Source organism: Balaenoptera physalus (assembly GCF_965194825.1).
Source record: "Balaenoptera physalus genome assembly, chromosome: 1".
Classification (NCBI taxonomy): domain Eukaryota; kingdom Metazoa; phylum Chordata; class Mammalia; order Artiodactyla; family Balaenopteridae; genus Balaenoptera; species Balaenoptera physalus.
The window spans coordinates 140,015,812-140,040,260 of NC_138882.1; the positions used below are offsets into that span (position 1 = coordinate 140,015,812).

Consider the following 24,449-nt stretch of genomic DNA (forward strand, 5'->3'; position numbering starts at 1 on the left):
TATAACCACCCTTTTGTTCCCAAATTAACCATCATCCACGATAACATCCTCAGCTATAAAGTAATGTCTCCGTTTCCTCATCTATGAAATAAGGGCGTCACTGGTTTGCAAACTTTAAAAGAAAAGAAAATAATGGGGAAACATTGTCTTTCCCAAATAAAATCTTACCTAGACTTCCAAGAATCAAAAACAGATAAAAGCAGAAATGCTCTGGTTAAAAGTGAAGGGAAGCAGTGGGGAAGCCCAGGACCTCACCTCCCTCAGCCCTCCTCCCTGCCACCTTCCCAAACCTCCAGGTCTAACGTTACAGGAGTGAGTAATTCCCAGGTACATCAGTATTTCCCTCTCTGTCAGCAAAGAAGAGATCCTGAGGGCTTCAGTTGATCTGGTCTAATATAAAGCTCTCAAAGCAGAAATAGAGAACATAAATAATGCATTCTTCTTACCTCCACATCATAATGACTTACCTACAGATCGGAATGCCATCTGAACAATAAGATCACCTCCTAAAGAGTGCCATTGCTTATTTGAAAATGTAAACAAAGAAAATCTATACTACCATACCATGGAATAAAGTGCATTTTATTAAAGAAACGAAACAGCATACATACACAGTACTCCCCGAAAGCACTTTGCTATTAAAGGACACAGCTGTACTCAAATCACAGCTACAGGAACCAAATGAAATAAAGTGGATGCTAGAAACCTAACATGGCACCTTCTATAGGTTAGTCCCACACTGACAGCTCCACACACATAATAATCACCCTGGGTCAGAGGCTCTCTCACCTTTAATTTCTCAGGATCCATCTCCTTAGCCATTTCCTCCTTTCTCATCTCAGCTATTGTTCGAGGGCCCTTTTTGTCTTTGTGAGCATTAAAACCTTGACCAGAGAGTAGGTCTTCAAAGTCAGCTGCTTTTTGTTTCCCTTCTGCAACATAATATTTTTTAAATTATTATGGTTTTTACTCTGAAACATAATACCATATCATTATGTCACAACACTTGGTCTTCAAGGTGCTTTCACATGCACTGAGCCCTCAATTACCTCAATTACCTCTCAATTACCCTGTCATGTCCATTTTACAGATGAGGAAAGTGAAGTCTGGAGAACTTAAGGGATCGTTCAGAATCATATACCATGTCCATGGCAAAGCTTGGACTTGGGGCGGGATTGCTAGACTAAATCTAATTCCATGTCCACTGTTCCATCTTTTTATAGATGAGGATATTCATGATTCTACCCCCTGCTCCCTCCCCCACGCCACCCAGACCCCAGTCACACAACTAGTTAGTATCAGTGATGGGACCGAGACCTGGGTTTTGGTACTTGAAACCCACGCACGCCACTGCTTTCCTGCCCACACTCAGCTGACACTTTTAGTCCATCACAGTGCTCTTTTTCCCTAAGTCTGGTTTTAGCCTCACAATCTTTATCAGTCTGTTTGGAAAAGCAGCCTAGCATAGCAGCAAAGAGCAAAGACCCTGGAGACAAACTCTCCAGGTTTGAATTCCAGCTCTGCCTTTATTAGCGATGTGACCTTGGGGCAAGTTCCTTGCCATCCCCATGCCTCAATTTCCTCATCTGTCAACCAGGCATGGTGTGCTTAGAACGTGCCTGGCTATTTAAATATTTGTTGTTAAAACAAAAAACAGAACCAAAACACAGGAGTACATGCAGTCCATGCCCTTCAACCAAAGCTGGTGTTGGAATTGAAACCCACTTGCCAGCTCTATACCGTAAGGCATTCTGAACGTACACTGTCATACGCACACACTAAAATGTGAGTGCTCTGAGACTAGGGATTTTGTCTGTCTTGTTCGCTGCGTATCCCCAATGTTTTCTACACTGAAGACGCTCCATAAATATTTGCTGATTGAAGACACTCACCCCACATCTACTCAAAATGAAAATGGAGGGGAAACCAGGTGACTCTACGGAATTATCCAGGAATATCCACTGCTAACTAAAGAACAAACATAATGTTGTATTCCCAATAAGAGAGTCCCTGTCATGTTAGTATTGTGAAAAGTCACCTGTGTCATATCCAGTAGAGTGTGGCGGTGAAGAGCAGGGGCTCTAGGGGCCCCACTGTCCTGGTTCAGATCTTGGCTCTGTCACTTACGAGCTGTATGGACTTAGGAAATTACTGACCTCTGTCTACAACGTGGGGTTGGTTTGGGAAGATTATATTAAATAATATGTGAAAACTGAATAGAATAGCACCTGACATATAATAAGCACTCAATAAATGTCAGCTACAGCTACTAGAAAAAGTAGAAGAATTTCATTTTCCATGTTCCATAGGAAGGCCTGTTTCCTTATCATGTCCCTATACGTTTCATTCTTAGGTATAATCAAATCAACTGAAATGTAAAATATATCATAACAGGCCTTTTAGCAAACTCAAGTTTAACCATCCCTGCTATGCAAAATATATTATTTTTCACTCGCTATCAAGAATCCCATTTGAAAAAGGAAGAATCCCATCCAGAGTATCCTCCAGCCTTAGCTGTTGGGCCATTTTGTGTTCTTGTAACTTTCTTCTCAGAAAAGAGGAAAAAACCATCACAGGAAACCCAATGATCTTAGGAACATCCCCCAACCAGAGGATAATCAAGACCAAACGTCCAAGATAAGTCCACTCCTCTAAATGGGGTCCAAGAGCAAATGTGAACACAGTGCTCGAAAGGTTCCCAACCTTCCTCTTCTACCCTCTCTTCCAAAGGAATGACAGCTTCAAGATGCAACCACCCCTCCACTCACATCCATTCAATACCCATTTAGTGCCTACTACATGCCAGGCACTCTGCTAGGTGTTAATGATAATGAGGCATTGGTCTCAGTGTGGAGAGAGACAGACGGGTGAGCCAGCACTCACAAAGCGATGTGTCAGGAGCCTGGTAAAAGCTGGAGCTCCAGGCACCACGCTGGTGTAGGGATCGTGCTCTGTCTCTACAATTCAAAGATTGTGTCAGAAACTATCTCTTTCTTCAGACATACATACATTTGGGTACCCTATAGCCAGGCTCCATAGCGTCATCCTTACCCAAGTTAGCTGCTCCTTTCCCACGTTCGTTCTGGCCCCCAGGCACGGATGAGAAGCTCACGTTGTAGTTGGGTCGGTTCTGGGGAGAGGAGTGGGGCATGCTGGACTGTGGCTTAGACTGTGTCTGCTGCCAGCTGTAGCCACCTCCCTGCTGCCACCCTCCACCCATAGGCTGGGGAGATGCTTTCTGTGGCGAGCTGAGAGGTGGAAATCCTCCACCCAATCCAGTTGGTGTGGAGGGTTTGCTGGCAAATGAAGAACCACCTACAGAACAAAAAAAAAAACAACAACAAAAAAAGAGAGATGGAGAAAGAAGGTAAAGCTATTTTGAGTAGCCTCTAACTCCTGTGTCTCAAGTTACTGTTTACAGTGACTTCAGTGGAACTTCCCTTGACTGGTGGCACAATTAGCCTTCCTAATAGTTAAATAAATTGCAGTCATATATTTCCTTTAATCCCCACAATGACATTTTTAGGTATGTATTAATAGCCCCATTTTTTCTTTGGATGAACAAACTATAGCTCAGAGTAGTTAAGTGACTTTCTCAAAGTCACACAGCCAGAAAGTGGCAGAACTGGGACTTCAGTCCGAGTCTTTAACTCCAAGCCAGAAGGGCCCTGGCTCTTCCACTATGCCATCCCAGCCCTCCTTCCCACCCTCTCAGCAGATTCTACTTCTTCACTGGAGCAAAAACTATCAAACGACAAGAACAGGGAATAAAACAAAATACATTCACTCATGAAGGTGCTACTTAAACTTCAATGAGCAGGATTATTCATGGTCTGTTATAAATACAAGCATGGTTAGTGCCTATGAGTAAACCAAGAGGTTTTGAAATTTCATAAATAGGTTTCAATTTCACACTACTTGCATTTCAGTGCAGGAGAGTAAACACAGCTAACACGGTGACAGCCTTGAATAGGGCAAAGAATCTTATTCGAGCTTTAAGAAATGATATTACTTTGTGCTGGGAATTTAAGTAGAATCCTGATTCTGTAACTCCTAACTTTTAAGTACTCACTGCATATATGCTGGGCTTTTTCTAAAATACGAAGACCAGTTGTAGCTCATGTTTAAAGAGGTAAAATGAGAAGCTGAAACGTGGTGATCTCCAGGGACCCTTTCAGGCACCAATTCCAAAGCAACAGTGATAATAAAGTAACATTTGTATAGCTCTTCAGAAATTATAAAACATGTTTCTAAATATTACTGCCTTCAATCTACACAACACCCTTCGGAAGTAGGTAGTATTACTAGCCCCACTTTATTTATTTATTTTTCTTTCTTTGTCAAAATTACCATTTAAAAATTTTTTTTTAAGTTTTATACAATTTTTAAAGGTTACTTTCCATTTAGTTATTACAAAATACTGGCTCTGTTCCCTGTGTTGTACAATACGTCCTTGAGCCTATCTTACACCCAGTAGTTTGTACCTCCCACTTCTCCACCCCTATATTGCCCAAGCCCCCACTCCCCAGCACTGGCAACGCCTAGTTTATTCTCTATATCTGTGAATCTGCTTCTTTTCTGTCATATTCACTAGTTCGTTGTATTTTTTAGGTTCCACGTATAAGTGATATCATACAGTATTTGTCTTTCTCTGTCTGACTTATTTCGCTTAGCATAATGCCCTCCAAGTCCATCCATGTTGCTACAAATGGCAAAATTTTGTTTTTTTTTATGGCTGAGTAGTATTCCATGATATATATATGCCACATCTTCTTTATCCATTCATCTGTTGATGGACACTTGGTTGCTTCCATATCTTGGCAATTGCAAATAATGCTGCTATGAACATTGGGGTGCATGTATATTTTCAAATTAGTGTTTTTGTTTTTTTCAGATATATACCCAGGAGTGGAATTGCTGAGTCATATGGTAGTTCCATTTTCAGTTTTTTGAGAAATGTCCATACTGTTTTCCACAGTCTGGCCCCACTTTAAAGATGAGGAAAGCAAGGCTCAGGGAGGTATACTGATATGCTCATGATCACACAGCTAGTTAATGGAGCTGGGACTTGACTATGGCCTTCCTATCTCCACATGTTATGTTCATTTCCTGCAGCCATAATCCCTAATCCCTCCCTAAATCTCTGAGTCTTTCACTACAACTCATCCCTTACTTACTGTGTCTTCTTTATATAGATACTGTTCCTCTGTTCTGATCTGGGCTCCTCTTTCCTTTCCCACTAGGAATGTTGTGTTATGACCATCGGACCCAGAGTCAATCTGAGTTTGAGTCTCTGCTCTGTTGTTCACTCGTGCATTCATTCTTGCATGCACTTATTCATTCATTCATTCATAGAGTCATTCATCAGTATCTGTTGAGCATTACTAAGTACCAGATACTGTGCACTGGGAATATAGCTGAAAACCATCTACAGAGAATCCTTGCTCTTCTGAAGTTCAGTGAAAAACTTATCTCCTTGACCACAATTTTGTCAGCTGTGAAATCAGAACGATGTCTACGTCACAGGTATATCATGAAGGCACAATGGCTATGTGAAAGTTCTTCACAATCCCTGAGTTAAGCGGATAAGAGACGTTATTTTAAAATAATGCAATTTCATATGCCCAGCATGCACCAGGACACCATAAGGGCTCAATAAATACTTGGTAATAGGAAAAAGTAATGACAGGGTTATATTCTGAAGGTTGGCATTGCTCCCTGTCAGCGTCTAACTCAGAACATGAAGCCCCTCTTTGTGAGCCCCTGGGCCCTTCTGCCAACAGTGCGTCAACATATACCTTAGGCTGGGTTTGCATTCTGCGCTGGGAGTTCATTTTATATTTTAAGGATGCTTACTATCTTCTTTCTGAATATGTATATGTTTATTATTTAAAAATTCAATAACATAGAAAGACCTGAAGAACTTAAAACATACTTCCATAGTCCCACCACACTGTCATTTATTTGTTCATTTATAAAACACTATTGAGCATCTTCTCCATCCCAGGCTGCAGATACAGTGGTGAAAAGGCACTTGCTGACTCTGATCTCAAGCTGTTCATCAACATTGTAGGACTTTCTGATGTCTTCCCTTCCAGAATATTTTCTACCCAGGTTTAGCAATTCTAATTTTCAACGCCACTGAAGCGGAGGACTGACAGAAATACAAAGCAGTAGCTAAACCCAGAGGCCACCGCAATCCTCATTAAAAGCAAAAGCAGTGGTCGTCAAACTTGGCTGTGCATTAGACTCACTTGGGGAGCTTTAAAAACTCTTTATAACCAAGCCACAGCCAAACCAATTAAATCGGAATATCTATGGGAAGAACTACAGTGTTTGTATCAGAACTGTTCAATGTGAAAATACCTAAAGGTATTTTCTACCTTTTCTCCTTTCTACCTAAAGGAGAAGGATACTACCTTTTTAAAAAAATTGCAGCTATATAATTTGGAAGTTTAATTTTTACTCTAAAGCAATTACCTAGGAGTCAAAAATTCTAATGTGTAGCGCTTGCTCATATACCTGTTCACTGTGTAGCTTCAGGAAAGTCACTTACCTAAGTTATGTGAGTTGAAAAATGGGGAAATTTAGGAAACTAGTTTCCCCAGCAGTTTTTAAGAATTACTGCATTTTAAAAACAACAAAGAACTCTTGAACTCCTCCTAGTAGGTATGCTGTGGCAGTGATATGGATGCGGCTATTCTGAAACTATTTTTGTTGTCTATTAATGTTGAGATCCAAGGAAATGGAAGATACACATATGGAATAGGGGAAGGTAAGGAAGAACCCTGTGGTAGTGGATGGAGTTATATACTGATATATGTATTTATATCCACTCATCACCTATCTCCATCTCCTGAAAGGCAGAGCAATGACACCCACCCCCGTACCAAAAAAACATACTTAGAACACAGATTCTGGTTTCTAAATACCACTCCCCACAAAAAGGAATGAGGATTCTTGGAAATGCCTGATTCCAGGACTGGGGCGTAAAAAGTTCAAGACAAGCCTAGAACATCTTGTTGTGCCATAAAGAAAGAAAGTTCTCAAAAATGATGGAATCAAGTGAAAAAGATATAGAAGCCAGAACAAAGGAGCTTTCACAAACTAAATGTGGGACAATGTGAACATTAAATAATGACAATAATAGATGATAACCAACTGAGTCCAAAAAGAATCCACTAGTCTGTTATGATGTGAGAGAGGGAGGGAGTCAGAAAGGAAGGGGGGAGGGGATGGAGAGAGAGGAGATTCTGCCTTAGCGTGAAATGCTAATTAATATGTAGAGAAAGAAGGACAGAATCAGACAATCACAATTCTGCAGATATCATGGTAATGCCTGCTTCAGGCAAGAATCACTAATGAATGCTAAAACCACTGGGTAAAAGTCAGATGGAGAACAGGATATTCTCAAATAGAACAATCTCAAATTATCTCCCCAGATTACTCATTAATTACTATAGGGAAAAATGGTAACTTTATGGTGAAGAAACCTGGCAGACATCACCTTAACCAAGTGATCAAAGTTAACAAATCAAGACGTTCTCAACTGGCCTGTACCCTTCAAGGATCGATGTCATGAAAGGCTGAGGAATGATTCCAGGTTAAAGGTGTCTAAAAGGACATGACAACTAGATGCAAGACATGATGCTGGAGTTTTTAAAAGAACTTCCTATAAAGGTCACCTCTTCAGAGAGGCCTTCCCTAACCACTTGATATCTAAAATAACACCCCAGCCCATCCCCTACTCGCCATCACTTTCTGCCTTATTTTTTTCACAGCACTCTGCACGGGGGTTATAGTGCAAACTCCAGACCTAGACTTCATGGTGTTGAAAGCTTGTGATTTGGGCAAGTTACTTAAACTTTTGTGTCCATGTTTCTTCATCTGAAAATGAGGACTATAACAGTTCCTACTTCAAAAGATTATTGGGAAGATTAAATGAAATGATACATGTAAAGCACTTAAAATAGAGCCTGGCACATAGTAAAACCTCCAAATAAACACTAATTGTTTTTATTACTTGACATTATATTATATATTTATTCATTTAGTATTTGTTTCCCCTTCTAGAATATAAGCTTTACGAAGGCAGGAATTTTGTTTTTGTTTTGTTAGTTTGGTTGGTTGGTTTTTACTAAAAGAGTGTTAGCACGTAGAAGGCACTTAGTAAATAGTTGTGGGATGAATAAATGGGTAAAAAATGAACAGTGAATAAGATTTTATTTGAAGTAGAACTTTGCCTGTTATACATGATGTTATTATTCTAAAATGTGAAGTTTATTTTAAGATACAAAAAAGAGAAATAATTTTGAGAGTTCTTAAAAGGAAAAAAGGTCTAAAGGGTATAAAAGAAAAGGTCAAGATTCTGACATAACTACTGGCAAAAAATAAAAAGGTAGTCACAGTCTCATTCCCTGCAGACAATTCGGCTCTAAATGCCTCAGGAGGGCTTTCGGAGAAACTAAACTATCAACGTGGCTCATTTAATCCTTTGTGCGAGGGCTGCCCCACCCTTATTTATTTTTTTTTTTAATTAATTAATTTATTTTTATTTTTGGCTGCATCGGGTCTTTGTTGCTGCGTGCAGGCTTTCTCTAGTTGCGGCGAGCGGGGGCTACTCTCTGTTGCAGTGCGTGGGCTCTAGGCGCGCGGGCTTCAGTAGTTGTGGCTTGCAGGCTCTAGAGTGCAGGCTCAGTAATTGTGGCGCACGGACTTAGCTGCTCTGTGGCATGTGGGATCTTCCCGGACCAGGGATCGAACCCGTGTCCCCTGCATTGGCAGGTGGATTCTTTTTTTTTTCTTTTTTCTTTTTTTTTTTAACATCTTTATTGGAGTATAATTGCTTTACAATGGTGTGTTAGTTTCTGCTTTATAACAAAGTGAATCAGTTATACATATACATATGTTCCCATATCTCTTCCCTCTTGCATCTCCCTCCCTCCCACCCTCCCTACCCCACCCCTCTAGGGGGTCACAAAGCACAGAGCTGATCTCCCTGTGCTATGCGGCTGCTTCCCACTAGCCATCTATTTTACGTTTGGTAGTGTATATATGTCCATGCCACTCTCTCACTTTGCCCCACCCTTATTTAACAACTCTGTACTGCCCAGAGAAGGAAGGAAAAGGAGGAAGAAAAGGTTTCAGAACACACTAGTCCAATGAACTACTCCTTGAAGAAAGGTTCCTTGGTGAAATAGTTTAAGAACCCTGCACACTGTAATCCCCTATTGGGGAGCATCGCCATGAGCACTGATTCCCAGAAGTTTCTGCAGTGACCCAAATCCACCGAACCCCGTGTTCCCAAAATTACTTCCTCACGAAACACTTATTTTATAACAATAATTAACATATGATGAAAATCAGTTTGGATATACTATAAAGAGAGTCTATTTTCTGTATGGAATTTTAGAAACTGACCCGAGAGCACTGTCACCAATGGAGAGAAGAGGGGTACAGCATGAGGATCTCACCAGAAACTTCACAGTAAGGCCTATGCACAGCTGGCCCTACATGGCACAAATCTATCTGACCAGCCTCATGTCTCAGTGCTTCTCTACACATTCATTACTTTTGCTGCAGCCAAACTCTATTGTCAGATGCTCCTGGAAGTTCTAACTTTATTTATGCTACTACTTCAAAATTAGTCATTAGAGAAACGGATTAATAGGGGTTAGTTCCAACCCAATATCTGAAGCCTGTTTCCTTTTTTTAAAAGTCAATCTCAGGTTTTAGAGTATAGCTTAAAAATACACATGATTTTAGATCCTAGGTAACAATACCAGCTTATTTTAACACCAAAGATTTCGATTTGAGGCTTGGTAGCCATAAGTAAATGTCATTTATATCTTAACCTGCTACGTTTATACCTAATGTCCCAAGGTCGGCAAAAGGATCCAGAGTCTGGGGTTTGTTTTGATGGGTGGGAGTACCATGCAACGAGCCTGTTGGGCTGGTGGCAGCTGACTTGCTTCCCATTCCAAAACCTCCTGAAAAAAATAATAAGGTCATTGAAAATGAGTTAGTTGTCCAAGGCTGAATTCTGAAATTCAGAAATCCAGAGCTACTGCTCACCTTGCCTCTAAAGGCAAATTAAGACAGGGTTTACAAATGTGTTAGGAGTTGCTAGACTTATTTCCCTGACTTAAGTGAGTAGCGGCCTGGAGCAGAAACAGGGAACAGAGAAAGCATACGTCATTTCCTGGCCATCCCTGCAAACTATCATGTCTAGCGTTTAATCTCACAAGTCACCTGACTTCATTCTTTCCTATGGGATTTTGAGTCAGGCCTGAATTCTGGTTCTGCCACTTCCTAGCTGAGTGACCTTTGGCATGTTGCTTAACTTCAATATTTTCTCATTGGTTAGATAAAGAAACAGCAACTGCTTTAGAAGGTTCTGTGATAAACATATAGTGTGTGCGTGTGTGTGTGTGTAACTTGCACAGCATCAGGAACACAATCACACAAGACGGCTCTCAGGAAATACAATACTAGCCATCAGAAAGAGAATTTATTTATTACAGACAAATCCAGCCCGAAAACAAGTCCTTTGTGAAGAAAGAAAACCATTCAGATTATGCAACACCTACTCTATGCCAGAAAATCTCACATAAGTTATTTCACTTAACTGTGTGGAACAAGAATTAGGAACCTCATTTTACAGATAAGAAAACTGAAGTTAAGACTTGTAAAAAATCCAAGAGCTTCTAAACGGTTGAGTTAGATATAAACCCAGATTTGTCTAACTCAATTTATTGTCAAGGCATTTAGCAAATGAGACTTGGACAAGTTAAATACCATATAACATGCAGCACAACCATGCCATCAAGGGCAATGTGAAAAGCTCCGCCAGACTGTGAGCCTTTAGGAACTTTCATAGGTGGGCTTAACAGTCGGTGTAAGTACTCACTTCATCTTGGGTAAAGGATTATGCTTCAGCAACCGGTTAAGTGTGCACAAAATTAATCTGCTGACCATTACCTGGTTTAGTATTCCAGTCCCAACCTCCTGAAACATCTGGCTGAATGTTCACAGCAGGTGTACTAGAAGCTGCAAATGAGGAGAAGAAAAAGAGTCAGGACAACATAGCTCAGAATCCACTTTTCTGAATTCACACAGGAAAATGCTCTTCCTCTCACGAGGCCTCATGACCTGTCCGGGTCCCAGGTGATTCAACTCCCCCTCTGAGCTCTCCCCACATTCTGCAACATTGCTATTTTGTGCCTTCATCTATGGTTACTTACATGAGCACCGGTAGAAGCCATATACTGTTTGTCTCTGTTCCTTCTTTGGCTCACTTTTATTTTACCTCATAACTACACTTTGAATTATAACCGCGCATATGTCTGTCTCCAATAAACTGTGAGTTTCTTGAAGGCAGAAAATTATCTTATTCATCTTTGTGTGTCCCATCTCTACACTTAACACAAAGTCAGCTGGCAATTAAAAACAGTGAAATGAAACTTAAACTCAATTTGCCTTGCATTGGCATTAAAAAGTGTACGAGAGGCACAGGCAACTTAGAACTGAAATTTTGTTTTCTCCTCTGCTGTGACATGAATGGAGAATGATGAGTCAATCAGAACATGTACTGGGGACTGACTAGATACCATCCACCATGCTGGTGTCAGGTATGTGTATACTGTCACTCAAAACAAACTCACTGCAGCTTCAAAATAGATCATTCTGACCCCTCTCAAAGTTCCAAATATAGAATTTAAAAGAAATGTTCAGCTAAAGAGAATTGGATATATTAGAGGAGTACACACTAGTAGAGTAAGTTTTTTTCTACATCTATAAAATTCAAATAAGAAATAGGATGCCATAAGACAGAATTTCTTTCTAAGACTCTTCTAGGTTCTGTTCATTAAATCAGTGAGTACAACACAAATACTAAAATAACTTTGCAAGTAGGATTTAAGATACAACACACACTCCACCACCACCACCACAAGGATCATCAAAGGACCAAGATCAGCCTTACCAAGCCTTACATTTACCTGTTTTGTTTGCTTAGTACGAACCAAGACATTGTGTACCTTCCCATCATCGAGTTAAATAGAACATGCCATTATCAAAAATAACAGTTCTTCCCTTTTAGTTCTCCCTTCCCTTTTTCCATAGTAATCCATGAAAACTGAGGTGGAAATTAGACAATTTTACTAACATTTGCTCTTTGATTTCCTGTAAACTCTGACCTTAGTCTTACATCTAACTAGGATGCAGAACTAGGAATTAGTACTTCAACCTTATTACTAATCAAACCCTCAAATCCTTACCACCTACCACACGTAAGGCACCACACTAGAGAACAGAGAGCTTAAGGACACAGTACCTCTCCTTAAGAAACTTAAAATCTGTTGGAGAGAAAGGAATAAACAAATGAAACAGTAATTACCCAATATTTTAAACTTCTATTTTACCTTTTATTATGGTTACTTGTTTAGTTTTTCTTCTCAAATTGTGCCCCAAATGATTATTCTCTTCAGAGTAGATATTCAATAAATATTTATAAAACTCAAAGGCAATATTTCTTGATTTTCAGAAGAGATTGATGGTGCCTTGTAGAAATCCAAGGTGGGCAATCTGACCTCCCAACATGACATCTGAGTCTCACCTGTATATGAAGAGGATGCAACTGACCCACTAACAGTGGAGTAATTCCCTTCTCATCAAGGATGGTGGAAAATTCTTTCACTCACTAGCATGGCACAGATCAAAATAAGAAGTGTAGCCACAAAACGAAGGAGTGCTAACTGTCTGAAACTGAGTTATAAACATCTTCTAACATGCTCACAAGAGAGAACTGAGTCCACTACTGCCATGCCAAAGTATGAACACCCATACCCATGGGACATAAAAGGTAGTACTCATATGAAAACAGTAAATTCAAAGTATTAAAGTCAGGAAAATGTATAACCTTATTAACATTATCATTATGCATCAAAGAGACTTAGATAGGAAAAAGTTACAATTCATTTTATATTTATATATTATATAGAAAGACAGATACATAAAACCGACCATGTGCCAATAACTCTTCTAGGCACTACAGAAACATTCATAAACAAAACAAACAAAAACCCCTGCCTTTGTGAGCTCATGTTCTAGTGGGGAGAGAAAGACAACAAAAATAAACAACACATAAGTAAATTATTGAGTATATTAAAGTTGGCAAGTACAATGGAAAGGAAAATGCAGAGTAGGAGCAGTAGGATGGGTTTCAATGTGAAATGGGGCAGAGTAAACCCCATCGAGAAGGTGACAGCTGAGTAAAGATCAAAGAGGTGAAGGAATTAGCTATGCCGATGTCTGGGGAAGAGGGGACACCCAGTGCAACAACAGAGAGGCCAGTGTGGCTGGAATGGAGTGAGCAAGAGGGAGAGAATGGGAAAGGAGGTCACAGCCCTGGGTGCTAGAGCACAAAGGGCCTACACAGGCCATTTCAAGGACTTTGGCTTCCATGCTCATTGAGACACAGAGATTTTGAGCAATGACGTAAACTACACTTTAAATAAGTGAACAAAAACAACAGCTTTAACCTATCTGCCTGCGTCTTTCCTCTCAGGGTAGCCAACTTCCAATCAGGAGATTCTTTTAAGTGGGCACTACTCAAAGGTCAGAGGTGAATTTCTGGTATGTTGTCCTGTGGACCCACTTCAAATAGTTTGAGATTTAAGACCAACAGGAAATCTCCCATAAAGGTTGTTCTTGGACTGCTTTCTCCTTTTCGGTTGTTACAGTTTGACCAGTGTTGCACAACTCATCTTCCTTTTGCATTTGCATGGCTTCCATGAAGTCAAACTGATGACTGGACTGCATTCTTCAAGGGGACTCAGAGTGCCTTCAACAACAAATACATCGTCCTCTAGGTTGAGGCCAATGATGTTCAATATCCTTCAACATCAGGAATGAGCTTCAGTTTTCCAGCTCAAAGTCATCTGTCCTTCACTGAAGAGCTTTGGTTTTAATCAGTGTTACCTAAGTGATACCTTTTCGCTCTTACAAATGGATGTGATTACGATTCTTTCTACAAAACCTAAGTCTCTAACATAGAAATATAATGTGGGCCATGTGTAATTTAAAACTTTTCTAGTAGTGACATTAAGAAAGGTAAAAAGACACTGGTAAAATTAATTTTAACAAAATATTTTATTTAACCCAATATATTCAAAAAATTATATCAAGTGACCAATATAAAAATATTAATAAGATATTCTACTTATTTTGTACTGAGTTTTGAAATCTGGTATGCACTTTACACTTAGAGTGCATTTCAAATCAGACTGGCCACATCTCAAGTGCTCAACAGCCACATGTGGTTAATGGCTTCATATTAGAACTAGTCTAATATACCAGGATATTATATTCTAAACTGTTCTGTGGAATACTAATTTTGTGAAATGCTCATCATATCACATTTTATTAACCTAGGACTCATTTCTTCACATTTCAAAGACTTCAACTAGTATGCATCTTCCAATCAACTAAAAGTGGCAGTGGGTTTTTTTTCTTTCTTAATAGTACATAAAATAAAGATATGTGCTACAATTAATGGTGCCCTATAATTCTGTGCATGTAGCTCTAATGTAAAAAAAAAAAAAAAAAAATTTCAAATTAAATTTTAGGAAAGCTGAGTAAAACAAAGTTAAGTAGACTTCTTTACTGTAAAATATCTCAGAGCTTTTAATATGTTAATGTGAATTGTTAATTTTCAAAAGAGAGATGCATTATGTAGCTTTCCAAAAGAACCCCACCTACAGGGTGCTTTTATATCTGAGCACCTCCTGCTATCTGTGGAAAACCATGCTCCACTGAACACAATGTAAAATACTTCCTCACCATGCACTGTAGGTGAAGGACTTCTCGTAGGCTGAAGAAAGGGGTCACTGGAAGCACTGGCTGTGTTCAGAAAAGAGCCCAGCAAATCTTGACCTGACGGTTTAGAAGGTGCTCCAAATGGGTCAAAGGTGGCACCTAGAAAACAACAGGAGAAAGGTATTTCTTGGTCCTATGAGTTCACCCATTCAACAACTACTGAAGAGCCGTCACTCTTACAAGGCTGTAGGCCAAATCCTTGAAAAATCAGGATGATGCCTGCCTCACGGGCTGTTCCACAGACCCATCTTATCCTTATAACTTCCTCCAGGGTTAACAATGGATCCCAAGGATTTCTGACCACACATGAATAATCCCTTCTTTGTGGACAAAGGAGAACTCTGGATTTACCTGTTGGATGAACCATAAACCCTATAAGCAAGGGCCCCTTGCGCCTTCGGGCGTCTTAATAACATAAAATAAGTCAGCCAAGCTTACAGACTAATAGATGAGTGGTGAAACAATGCCTGGACAATAGGAGATACCCAATGAATGAACTGTGCTCATATTCAGTGAATTCGGGAACCAAAACAAGGCAGGGGGCCCTGCTATTAAGGTGAACAATAGAAAACCTCATTGACCAGGTTTTGTTTAGTTTTGTTTGTGTTCTTAGTGGTCTCTGGCCGACGGAAAGTTAAAAAGGGAAGAAACTGAGCGTGACAAAAACTGAACTCTTATCATACCTTGTCCTGTGAAGCTAAAATATTTCTGAAACATTGCCTGTCAACAACTTGCCAGAAACTAGATGCAGATGTAGTGAAATGAGAAAAAGTTTGTGAATGAACCAAGGATACTAGAAAAAAGTGGCAGCTGAGGTTTCTAGCAAAAATGCAATAATATTAATACTGTATCATTTCTTCAGGGTTTACCGTTGTCTCTCATAAAGAATACCTCAGCTGATCCTTAATATCTCCCTGTCAGAGAGAAGCGATATTATCTTCATTCCACAGACAACAAAACTGAGGTTCAGAGAGCCAAGTTTCTTGCCCAATGTCAAGCAAATGATAAGGCTGGACTCATGTTCAAGTTTTCTGATTCCAAATTCCAGGAATTTCCCAAAGGCATCTCACATTCCTCACAGGTGTGAAGTGAATGTGATGAAAACCATGCAGCGTGGCATGTATATAATTGGGCTTTAATTTCTCATTATTGGTCAAGGGACAAAATTCCATTTAGCTCCCTGTAGTAAGATGTCACTTCCTAATTTGTAAGTATCAAGCTAATGGGCTGACGGTTTCCTGGAGTGAGAGTGACCTATTCTAGGAATAGACAACTAGAATCAAACAAGTTAACGAATAAATTCCACTCTCAAAACCCAGGTAGGATATATGATTTAATATGTGTTCAGCTATGACTTCATTGGCATAATGCTCTCCTAATATCTGCTGGGCAGCAGATGAGCCTTCTGTAGCAGCAATGAATCAATGATATGTCAGGCACTCTGTTACACGATGTATATCCCTTACCTCATTTAATACTTACAAAACTTTATCCCTTCTATAAAATGAGAATACTGAGATTTATAGAGTAACTGTAAGAGGACATTGGGTTGATTCTTCTACACCTAAGTTTGAAGTCAACCAGTAGAGGATGCTAAAATCTTCTATTACTTGGTATACTTTTAATATCAACTTACATTAAATTAGCAACATTCTCTAATAACTAAAAGTGAACTTCCCAACACAAGACAAGAGCTAAAATTTAGTCTTTACAACAATGCTGATAAGGTAAGTATTTCCCCATTTTACAGCTAAGAAGATTAAGGTTTTTTAATAAGCCTACACAAATAGGTAAGTGCCAGTCCTGACATTCAAATCCAAGCCTTTAACTCTGGACTCAGTGTTCTTTCTACTTCCTCTTGGAGGACAGAATACCTGAGTTCCAGATCTGGATTGGCACTAATCAGCTGTGTATCCTTTGACACATCAATTAATACAGCTGGCCTCAATTTCACTGTCTATAACCTGAGGCACAGATTTAACTAATGTCTGAAAGGCCCCCTCTAGATCTGACTCTGGAACATAACTATCTGCCTGGGACTATGATGAATTAAATCACTGAAAGTCACATAAGGCACATGGTCTTAAAAACGTGACCATTGAGTACTATGCTATCTTGGATCCTGAGGACTTCTTTTCCTGACAGAGCTTTTGTTCACTTTGGTGAGTAAGAACTGCTGAAGGATAGAGGAAATAGCCTGGGATTCAGGGCACCTGGCTTCACAGTGTGGCTCCATCAATAACTAACGTAGGAACTTGAGCCTCAGCATCTACAGTCCATGATTCTGAAACTCACTCATGTAAAGAATGCCTCCAGTTGAATCACCATAAATCAAGACCAACCCAAAGCCTTCTGAGAAGTGAAGGATGATCCTGGGAAAGAAAGTTCTAAAGGTTACCGCATGCCTGGAGAGTTGAGACATTCCTCTTTACTCTTCCTAATGTGATGTCATCTTGGTTAATGGGTGATGATAACAAGGGCAGCTAGTTCTTTAGAAGCTATAATGGACCTCTGCTTACCCAACTCTACTGTCTTGCAAATGTTAAAGAATTGTGGATGACCAGTCACAGAAAGGGTTGAGTCTGTGGCAATGAGCAGAGTGAAGCTGACTGAGCCTCATGGGGCTCAAACTCTGTATCTGGCACCAACTGCTCTGCTCCACCAGCTGTGCTGCTGGCAGTAGTCCCTTAAATATGTCTTGAAGTAAGCAAGTACTTCTCTGCACAGCCAAAGTGTACTCAGAAAACTACAATTCCAGGAAGGCATTACGGGAAAGCTCTGGAGTCAAATGGCCTGGTTTTGGACCCTAGGACTAGCTGTATAAAAAAAAGTATGCTACTAATTTGACACTAAGCCTCTATTTCCTCAACTATAAAATGGAGATAATAGCACCTATGTACTGTGTTTTTATAAAGATTGAATTCATGGTTAGTGTCAAATTCCATGTTTGGCAAATAGTAAGTAGCCCACAAAGAGTACCTGTTATTATTAACAACAATTCATCAATCTACATCTCCGAGCAGAAATAACTAAAGCAGCTCAGGGACTGAAGCCCTGAAAAAAAAATTAAAGTAAGGGTGACAAGCTCAAATATTCATTCTTAGACTGTCCTACCAAAATGGACAATATTTCTATTTCCTCTTGTGGTCCCCATTGAGATGAAGATATAGACCTTTTGGGGACTACTAGGGAGATCAGAGAAGTCTAGGTTATTAGGAAAGTTCGATCCCACCTGCTTGGCCCAAAAGTTATAACTCAACACTGAGAGGTACAGCGCAACATGAAAAAAAAATTACCTTCTCCTACTCTCAATGTTGGAGACGCGGAGGTGGAAGTGGTGGACCGGCGCGGTGTTGACTGGGTAGATGTAGGTCCGCTCGGATGAAACACGTCGTCCACCCCTGACTGTCCAGCCCGGGCAGGGCCGGCTGCACCTCCACCCCCAAACAGGTCACTCAGAAGTTCGGAATTGGTGGGAGGAGCCGCCGGTGAAGAGAAGTTCTTACTCACTGCAGACCCTTCTAGACCCAGAAGGTCCACGTCCTCAGGGGGTGGAGGGGCAGCTGGCTCCTGCTGCTTTTTGCTGGGCTTCCTGGCTCCATGAGGTTTGTCGCCATTGGCATTGCCATGTGGGCTGGAAAGGGTCAGAAGTTCATCATCCGACTGCTCGCTTTCCTGATTCACCAGGGCAGCGTGGTCTTCCTCACAGAATGATTTCTCCGATTTCTGATCTAAGGAAGGCCGTTATGCCAGGAAACAGTTACTTACCAGCCACAGCATTATTGCTTTTTGTTAGGGTCTATGTACATAACTTCAGAAAGAGAAAGAGCAGCCTGAAAAAACACAATGCTTTTAGACCCTTACCAATGGAAAACCTGGATGTATTTCACATTACATTCAATTACTACTTGTTGAGCATCTGAGAGGCAGTATAGCATAGGAGTGAAGAGCAAGAACTCTAGAATCAGCCTGAGTTTGAATCTCATCTCTGCTGCTTACTGGCTCTGTGACACTGAGAAAGTGACTTTACTTCTCTGTGCCTTGGTTTTCTCCTCAGCAAAATGGGAGTAATAAGTAGAACCTAGCTCACATTGACTATTGTGAAAATTACATGAGATGATATATGGAAAGTGCTCAGATCAATAGTAAGTAGTATTTAAGTGTTTTTTATTATTTTTTTAAATTACTACTATCATCACCATCTTCTTCTTTTTCCCAGCACTATGCTAGGTGCTTTGAAAAAAACATTATCTCCTAGTCCTTTGCTGCCTCCTCTCACTGTCTTTTTCTTCTCCATGTGGCCTGCAGCCAAAAGCAAGGTCTTTCTCCCACAGTCTGGAGCAGAAGTGAAGCCCACACCTAATAAGTGAATAGAGGGAACGGCTCTGCTTAGGATGGTCCATACACCAACCTAGGAGGAGATACTTTCAGCATAAAATGGGGCCTCTTCTGGGGAAGGAATGGAGAGGCTGGTGAGTGACTTTCCAGGCCCTCCTTGAAACAGATCCCTCTTTCGAACTTTGTTACTTACTGTCAGATGGATCCACGTTCCAAATCAAGTACAGATCCACACCCCTCATCCCCAATTCTGAAATGCGAAAAGCTATGAAAAAGGAAAGCTTCCCCTAAATTGGTGGAAAAATCTGACTGGGACTGACATGAAAGTTATTTATAGTCTTCACTGATTTCACTCAGGGTTATGAGTTATGTTTCACTACAGACATGTTAACGTGTTTGATAACACGTTGTCTGAGATGCCACTGGGGGTGCTAAGCAATATGCAGTTTATGTACCGTATCATCTTTCTAACTTGCAAAAAATTCTGCATTCCTAAACCCATCTGGCTCTGCGGGGTTCAGATAAAAGATTGTGCATGTGTGCTTAACCTATTTTATAGCCTGATAAGAATGATTTCTAAATTACTTACTAAAATAGCAGTGGAGAGTAAAAGTAAAGTTTTCTTAAAAGCCCTTATGTGAGGAAGAAAGATACAGGTGAAACTAAGAGGGGGCTGGGAAATCTACCTGTTACCTAGATTTCACTGGGTTTTCCAATTTTTTAAATGTTATTGGTCCCATTTCTCAGTAGAAAATTCTGAAAGCAAGCCTTCGATTCAAAGGAATGCTATGAATAATTTTTTTATCAAACATGGAAAACTCTGTGTAGGCAATGGGAATACTGTCTTATGTTTACACGGCAAAGGAAAGTCAATCAAGAGGATTTTAAGTACATTATCACCAAAGCCAGTTTCCTACCCTTTTCTTAAGAAAGTCCTTACTATGGAATTCTAGATTGAACTTGGCAGTTAACCTCAGCAAACTCTAAAACAAGGATGGCGAATGGGTATAGATCAGAATGCCAATGCTAGTCTACTAATGGTAGCAGTCTGAAGTGTCACATCGGGAAGGATTCTAAACACATCTCCAGGTTTGGCAAAAAAGGATACTGTGATCGAGCCCAATTTCTGCCAAGGTTGTTAAAGCAAGTAGCAGAGATATGTAGGCAAAGTGTTTGCCTTCCCTGTACCAGGGGAAGCTCACCTCTGCCCTGCTAGTGGTTACAGCCCTGGGTGGGGTGGGTGGAGTGGTGTGCCAGATTTTATATTTTTAAGGGCAGGAGATAAGAGTCCTTTCTTAATTTCTTTGTGTGTCAGCAGTGCAAAGGGACATCCTAGAAAATATCATGATTATTCATAAATCCAGGAAAGATGTGATCCAAAACACTGCATAGACAGAAAAGATAAAGTTCAGCTTAAAATGGCCTTTTGCATCAATCTAAGAGCATCCATGGAGTTCAAAGTAGGGAAGCTCCTGATTTGGAAAAGGAATGAGCAGGAAGAATGTGAAACAAGGAAGACCCTGGATGGATGACTTCTAAATGCTGCTTTACTTCAGGCCGCATTGAGGACTAATCCTCTTTATATATAGAAGAACCACGTAACTTAACCACCTAACCATGTAACTTGGAAGAAATGCTTGGAAGTACCTTGCCAACAGAGAGTGGAAAAGAAGCCACCTTGCCCAAAATGTCTGGGGTTGTCTGGAGGGATGTCTATTGGAGCCTGTCCTATAAGACAAAAGACATCAAGGAAACACAGGAAATAAGTCAATGTGATGAATCACACAGAGGCTTTGTCCTGAAAACAAAACCACCAGGTGACTCATACCTCCTAAGACCAGAGTATCTTGATGCTCCTGGTGAGAAGAGAAGAGGATGCTGGGGTTGACATCTTTTGTGCAGTAATGTTCCCATGGGGGGGTTAAATCTATCACTTTGTCATGGGGCTGTAGTTCTACATCCAGAGTCACCTGAAATAGCTGAGGATATTTTTCTGGTACATCACATGCATCCAACTCAGGCCTAAATAGGGATTTAAAAGAATAAGATCAGTGAAAAACAATGGAACCAGTATGATGTTCAGCACAGAAACCATTGTTGATTGATTCTTAGTTTCACTCTGAGATGCATTTCTAGGGAAAAATCAACCATTAACCAGATAAGAGACTTTACTTTTCTGAGTCTCAGTTTCCTTATCTAGAGAAAAGAGGAAAATAATGCCTACCAATAGAATTTAAATACTACTGTATGTGAAAGCATTCTAGATAGGAGGGCAGATATATCCAGACAGTATGCACTGGCATGACCAAACCAGTTGTTAAAATAGTGAAATAAGCCCAGAGCTACCACCTTGAGCTCTTGAATGTCTACTCCTAACCTGACCCCAGCAACTCCCACCTATCAACCCACCTTCAGCCACTCCCTTGAGTTCTCTAGGCCACACTTTAATATAGCAACTAAGGGTGCTATAATATTTGGTGCAGGGGGTCCCCCAGGACCCTGCTTCAGTGCTGTGGCCTGGCATCCATTCTGCTGGGTCATTGCTCATATCACACTGCTGATTCCACTGCCTTCCATGTTGCAAAACACAAAGGGAAACACAGATGCAAAGGACCACAGTATTGAAACTTTGTTCCCTCTTTGTTCACTCTTGTTCCCTCAGATGGTATTTTAGACCTTTCAATTTGAAGTCTGATCCACTTGTGTTTAGGACAAATCACACCCAAATGAAAGTTATAAAATGCAACCAGCCTCTGTATGTTGCTAAGCCACATGCTACAGCCCTGAAGCACAGGATTTGGGGGGAAGCTGCAGCATGGCACTAATGAGCCTTTAGCACTTGACTCCTAGCATTTCACAGCTGCTTGGATTGAAAAGGGATTTTGGCCCAAGTAGCACTCACTTGGTGAACTTTAAAACTGTTGTGTCCAGTGGAATGAATCCAGTATGAAACTGAAGCTGGAATATCTGAGTGTTGGTCACCTAAAAATACAAGAGAAGCACATTACAATCAATCAGTGAAAAGGGAATCAGATCAAAAGATTATGTTTGGGGGAGTCATACACCATCAACTGTTTCTGTATCTGCGTCTTTGTTTTCTAGGAATATTAAACAACCTCCTCATTTGGAGCTGACCCAGCTTCATTTCTAGCCTCTCCTCTCCACAAACTCTGCCTTGGCAAGCCATTCCTTTACCTGTTAATGCCCTATGTTCTTACACCTTGCCATACTTTGACTCATCCCATTCCTTCTGCCCAGGATGCCCCTGCTCCAACCTGATGAACTCATCCTTCAAGGACCACCTTGAAGGGTCACGTCCTCTGTAGGCTTTCTGAACCACCATTGGATAAAACAAACTGCTCCCGTTATGACATCTCATCCTACCTCTACAATGGTAGTGGATATTTGTACGTGTGTGAATTTCCCCTGAGCTCCTTAAAGGCAGAGATACAGTTTTACTCTCGTCAATCCTAAACCCCTAGGCAAAGACTGATACAGAGCATGTACTTAGCAAATATTTAATGAATTAAAATACAATCACTTGCTATGAACATTAGGGTGCATATACATTTTCGAATTAGTGTTTTCATTTTCTTCAGATAGATACCCAGGAGTGAAATTGCAGGATCATGTGGTATTTCTACTTTTAATTTGGGCGAGGGGGCTGGGGTGGGGGGGGACTCCATACTGTTTTCCATATTGGTATAGCAGTTTACATCCCTCCCAACAGTGTACTAGGGTGCCCTTTTCTCCACACCCTTGCCATAATAACACTTGTTATTTCTTGTCTTTTTGACAATAGCCATTCTGATGGGTGTGAGGTGATAACTCATTGTGGTTTTGATTTGCATTTCCCTGATGATTAGTGATGTTGAGCATCTTTGCATGTGTCTGTTGGCCATCTGTATGTCTTCTTTGGGAAAAAAGGCCTATTTAGGTCTTCTGCCCATTTTTAAATTGTGGGTTTTTTTTTTTTTTTTTAACATTGAGTTCATAGCAGCATTATTCACAACAGCCAACATATGGAAGCAACCTAAGGGCCCACTGACAGATGAACGGATAAAGAAGATGTAATATATGGTTATTACTCAGCCATAAAAAAGAACGAAATCTTGCCACTTGCAACACCATGCATAGACCTGGAGGGTGTTATACTTAGTGAAGTAAGTCAGACAGAGGTAAATACTGTATGCTTTATTTATATGTGGACTCTGAAAACAAAACAAATGAACAAACATAACAATACAGAAACAGACTCACAGACACATGGAACAAACTAGTGGTTGTCACAGGGGAGAAGGGTGAAATAGGTGAAGGGGATTAAGAGGCACAAATTGCCAGTTATAAAATAAATAAGTCACCCGTCCATTTTTTAACTGGGTTGTCTGTTTTTTTGATATTGAGCTACCCGAGCTGTTTGTATATTTTGGAGATTTATCCTTTATCCATTGCTTCATTTGCAAATATCTTCTCCCACTCTGAGGGTTGTCTTTTCATCTTGTTTATGGTTTCCTTTGCTGTGCAAAAGCTTTTAAATTTCATTAGGTCCCATTTGTTCATTTTTGTTTTTATTTTCATTACTCTAGGATGTGGGTCAAAAAAGATCTTGCTGTGGTTTATGTCAAAGAGCGTTTTTCTTACATTTTCCTCTAAGAGTTTTATAGTGTCCAGTCTTACATTTAGGTCTTTAATCCATTTGGAGTTTATTTTTGTGTATGGTGTTAGGGAGTGTTCTAATTTCATTCTTTTACGTGTAGCTGTCCAGTTTTCCCAGCACCACTTATTGAAGAGCTTGTCTTTTCTCCATTGTATATTCTGGCCTCCTTTGTCATAAATTAGGTGACTATATGTCCGTGGATTTGTCCCTGGGCTTTCTATCCTGTACCATTGAACTATATTTCTGTTTTTGAACCTATTTGTAGGGCAGGAATAGAGACGTAGATGTAGAGAACGGACATGTGGACATGGGGGGGAAGGGGAGGGTGAGATGAATTGGGAGACTGGGTTTAACATAAATACACTACATGTGTAAAATAGACAGCTAGTGGGAACCTGCTATATAGCACAGGGAGCTCAGCTCGGTGCTCTGTGATGACCTAGATGGGTGGGATGGTGGGGGTGGGAGGGAGGTCCAAGAGGGAGGGATATATGTATACATATAGCTGATTCACTTCATTGTACAGCAGAAACTAACACAACACTGTAAAGCAATTTTACTCCAATAAAAAATAAAT

The 24,449-nt window shown here is 40.3% G+C and overlaps 1 protein-coding gene across 7 annotated transcripts in view; it reads right to left on the reverse strand.

Moving 5' to 3' along the window:
- Window positions 1-24,449, reverse strand: part of DNAJC6 (DnaJ heat shock protein family (Hsp40) member C6) — a 166,132-nt gene that overhangs the window by 5,340 nt on the left and 136,343 nt on the right. For all 7 annotated transcript variants that reach the window (XM_082453394.1, XM_082453397.1, XM_082453392.1 and 4 more), the window contains 9 exons: window positions 22,118-22,197; window positions 21,044-21,237; window positions 20,863-20,943; window positions 18,174-18,608; window positions 14,842-14,976; window positions 10,981-11,049; window positions 9,870-9,989; window positions 3,052-3,315; window positions 790-932 (listed from right to left, as the gene is read on the reverse strand). In XM_082453394.1, coding sequence (XP_082309520.1) covers window positions 790-932; window positions 3,052-3,315; window positions 9,870-9,989; window positions 10,981-11,049; window positions 14,842-14,976; window positions 18,174-18,608; window positions 20,863-20,943; window positions 21,044-21,237; window positions 22,118-22,197 — 1,521 coding nt within the window. The remainder of the gene's footprint in view (window positions 1-789; window positions 933-3,051; window positions 3,316-9,869; window positions 9,990-10,980; window positions 11,050-14,841; window positions 14,977-18,173; window positions 18,609-20,862; window positions 20,944-21,043; window positions 21,238-22,117; window positions 22,198-24,449) is intronic.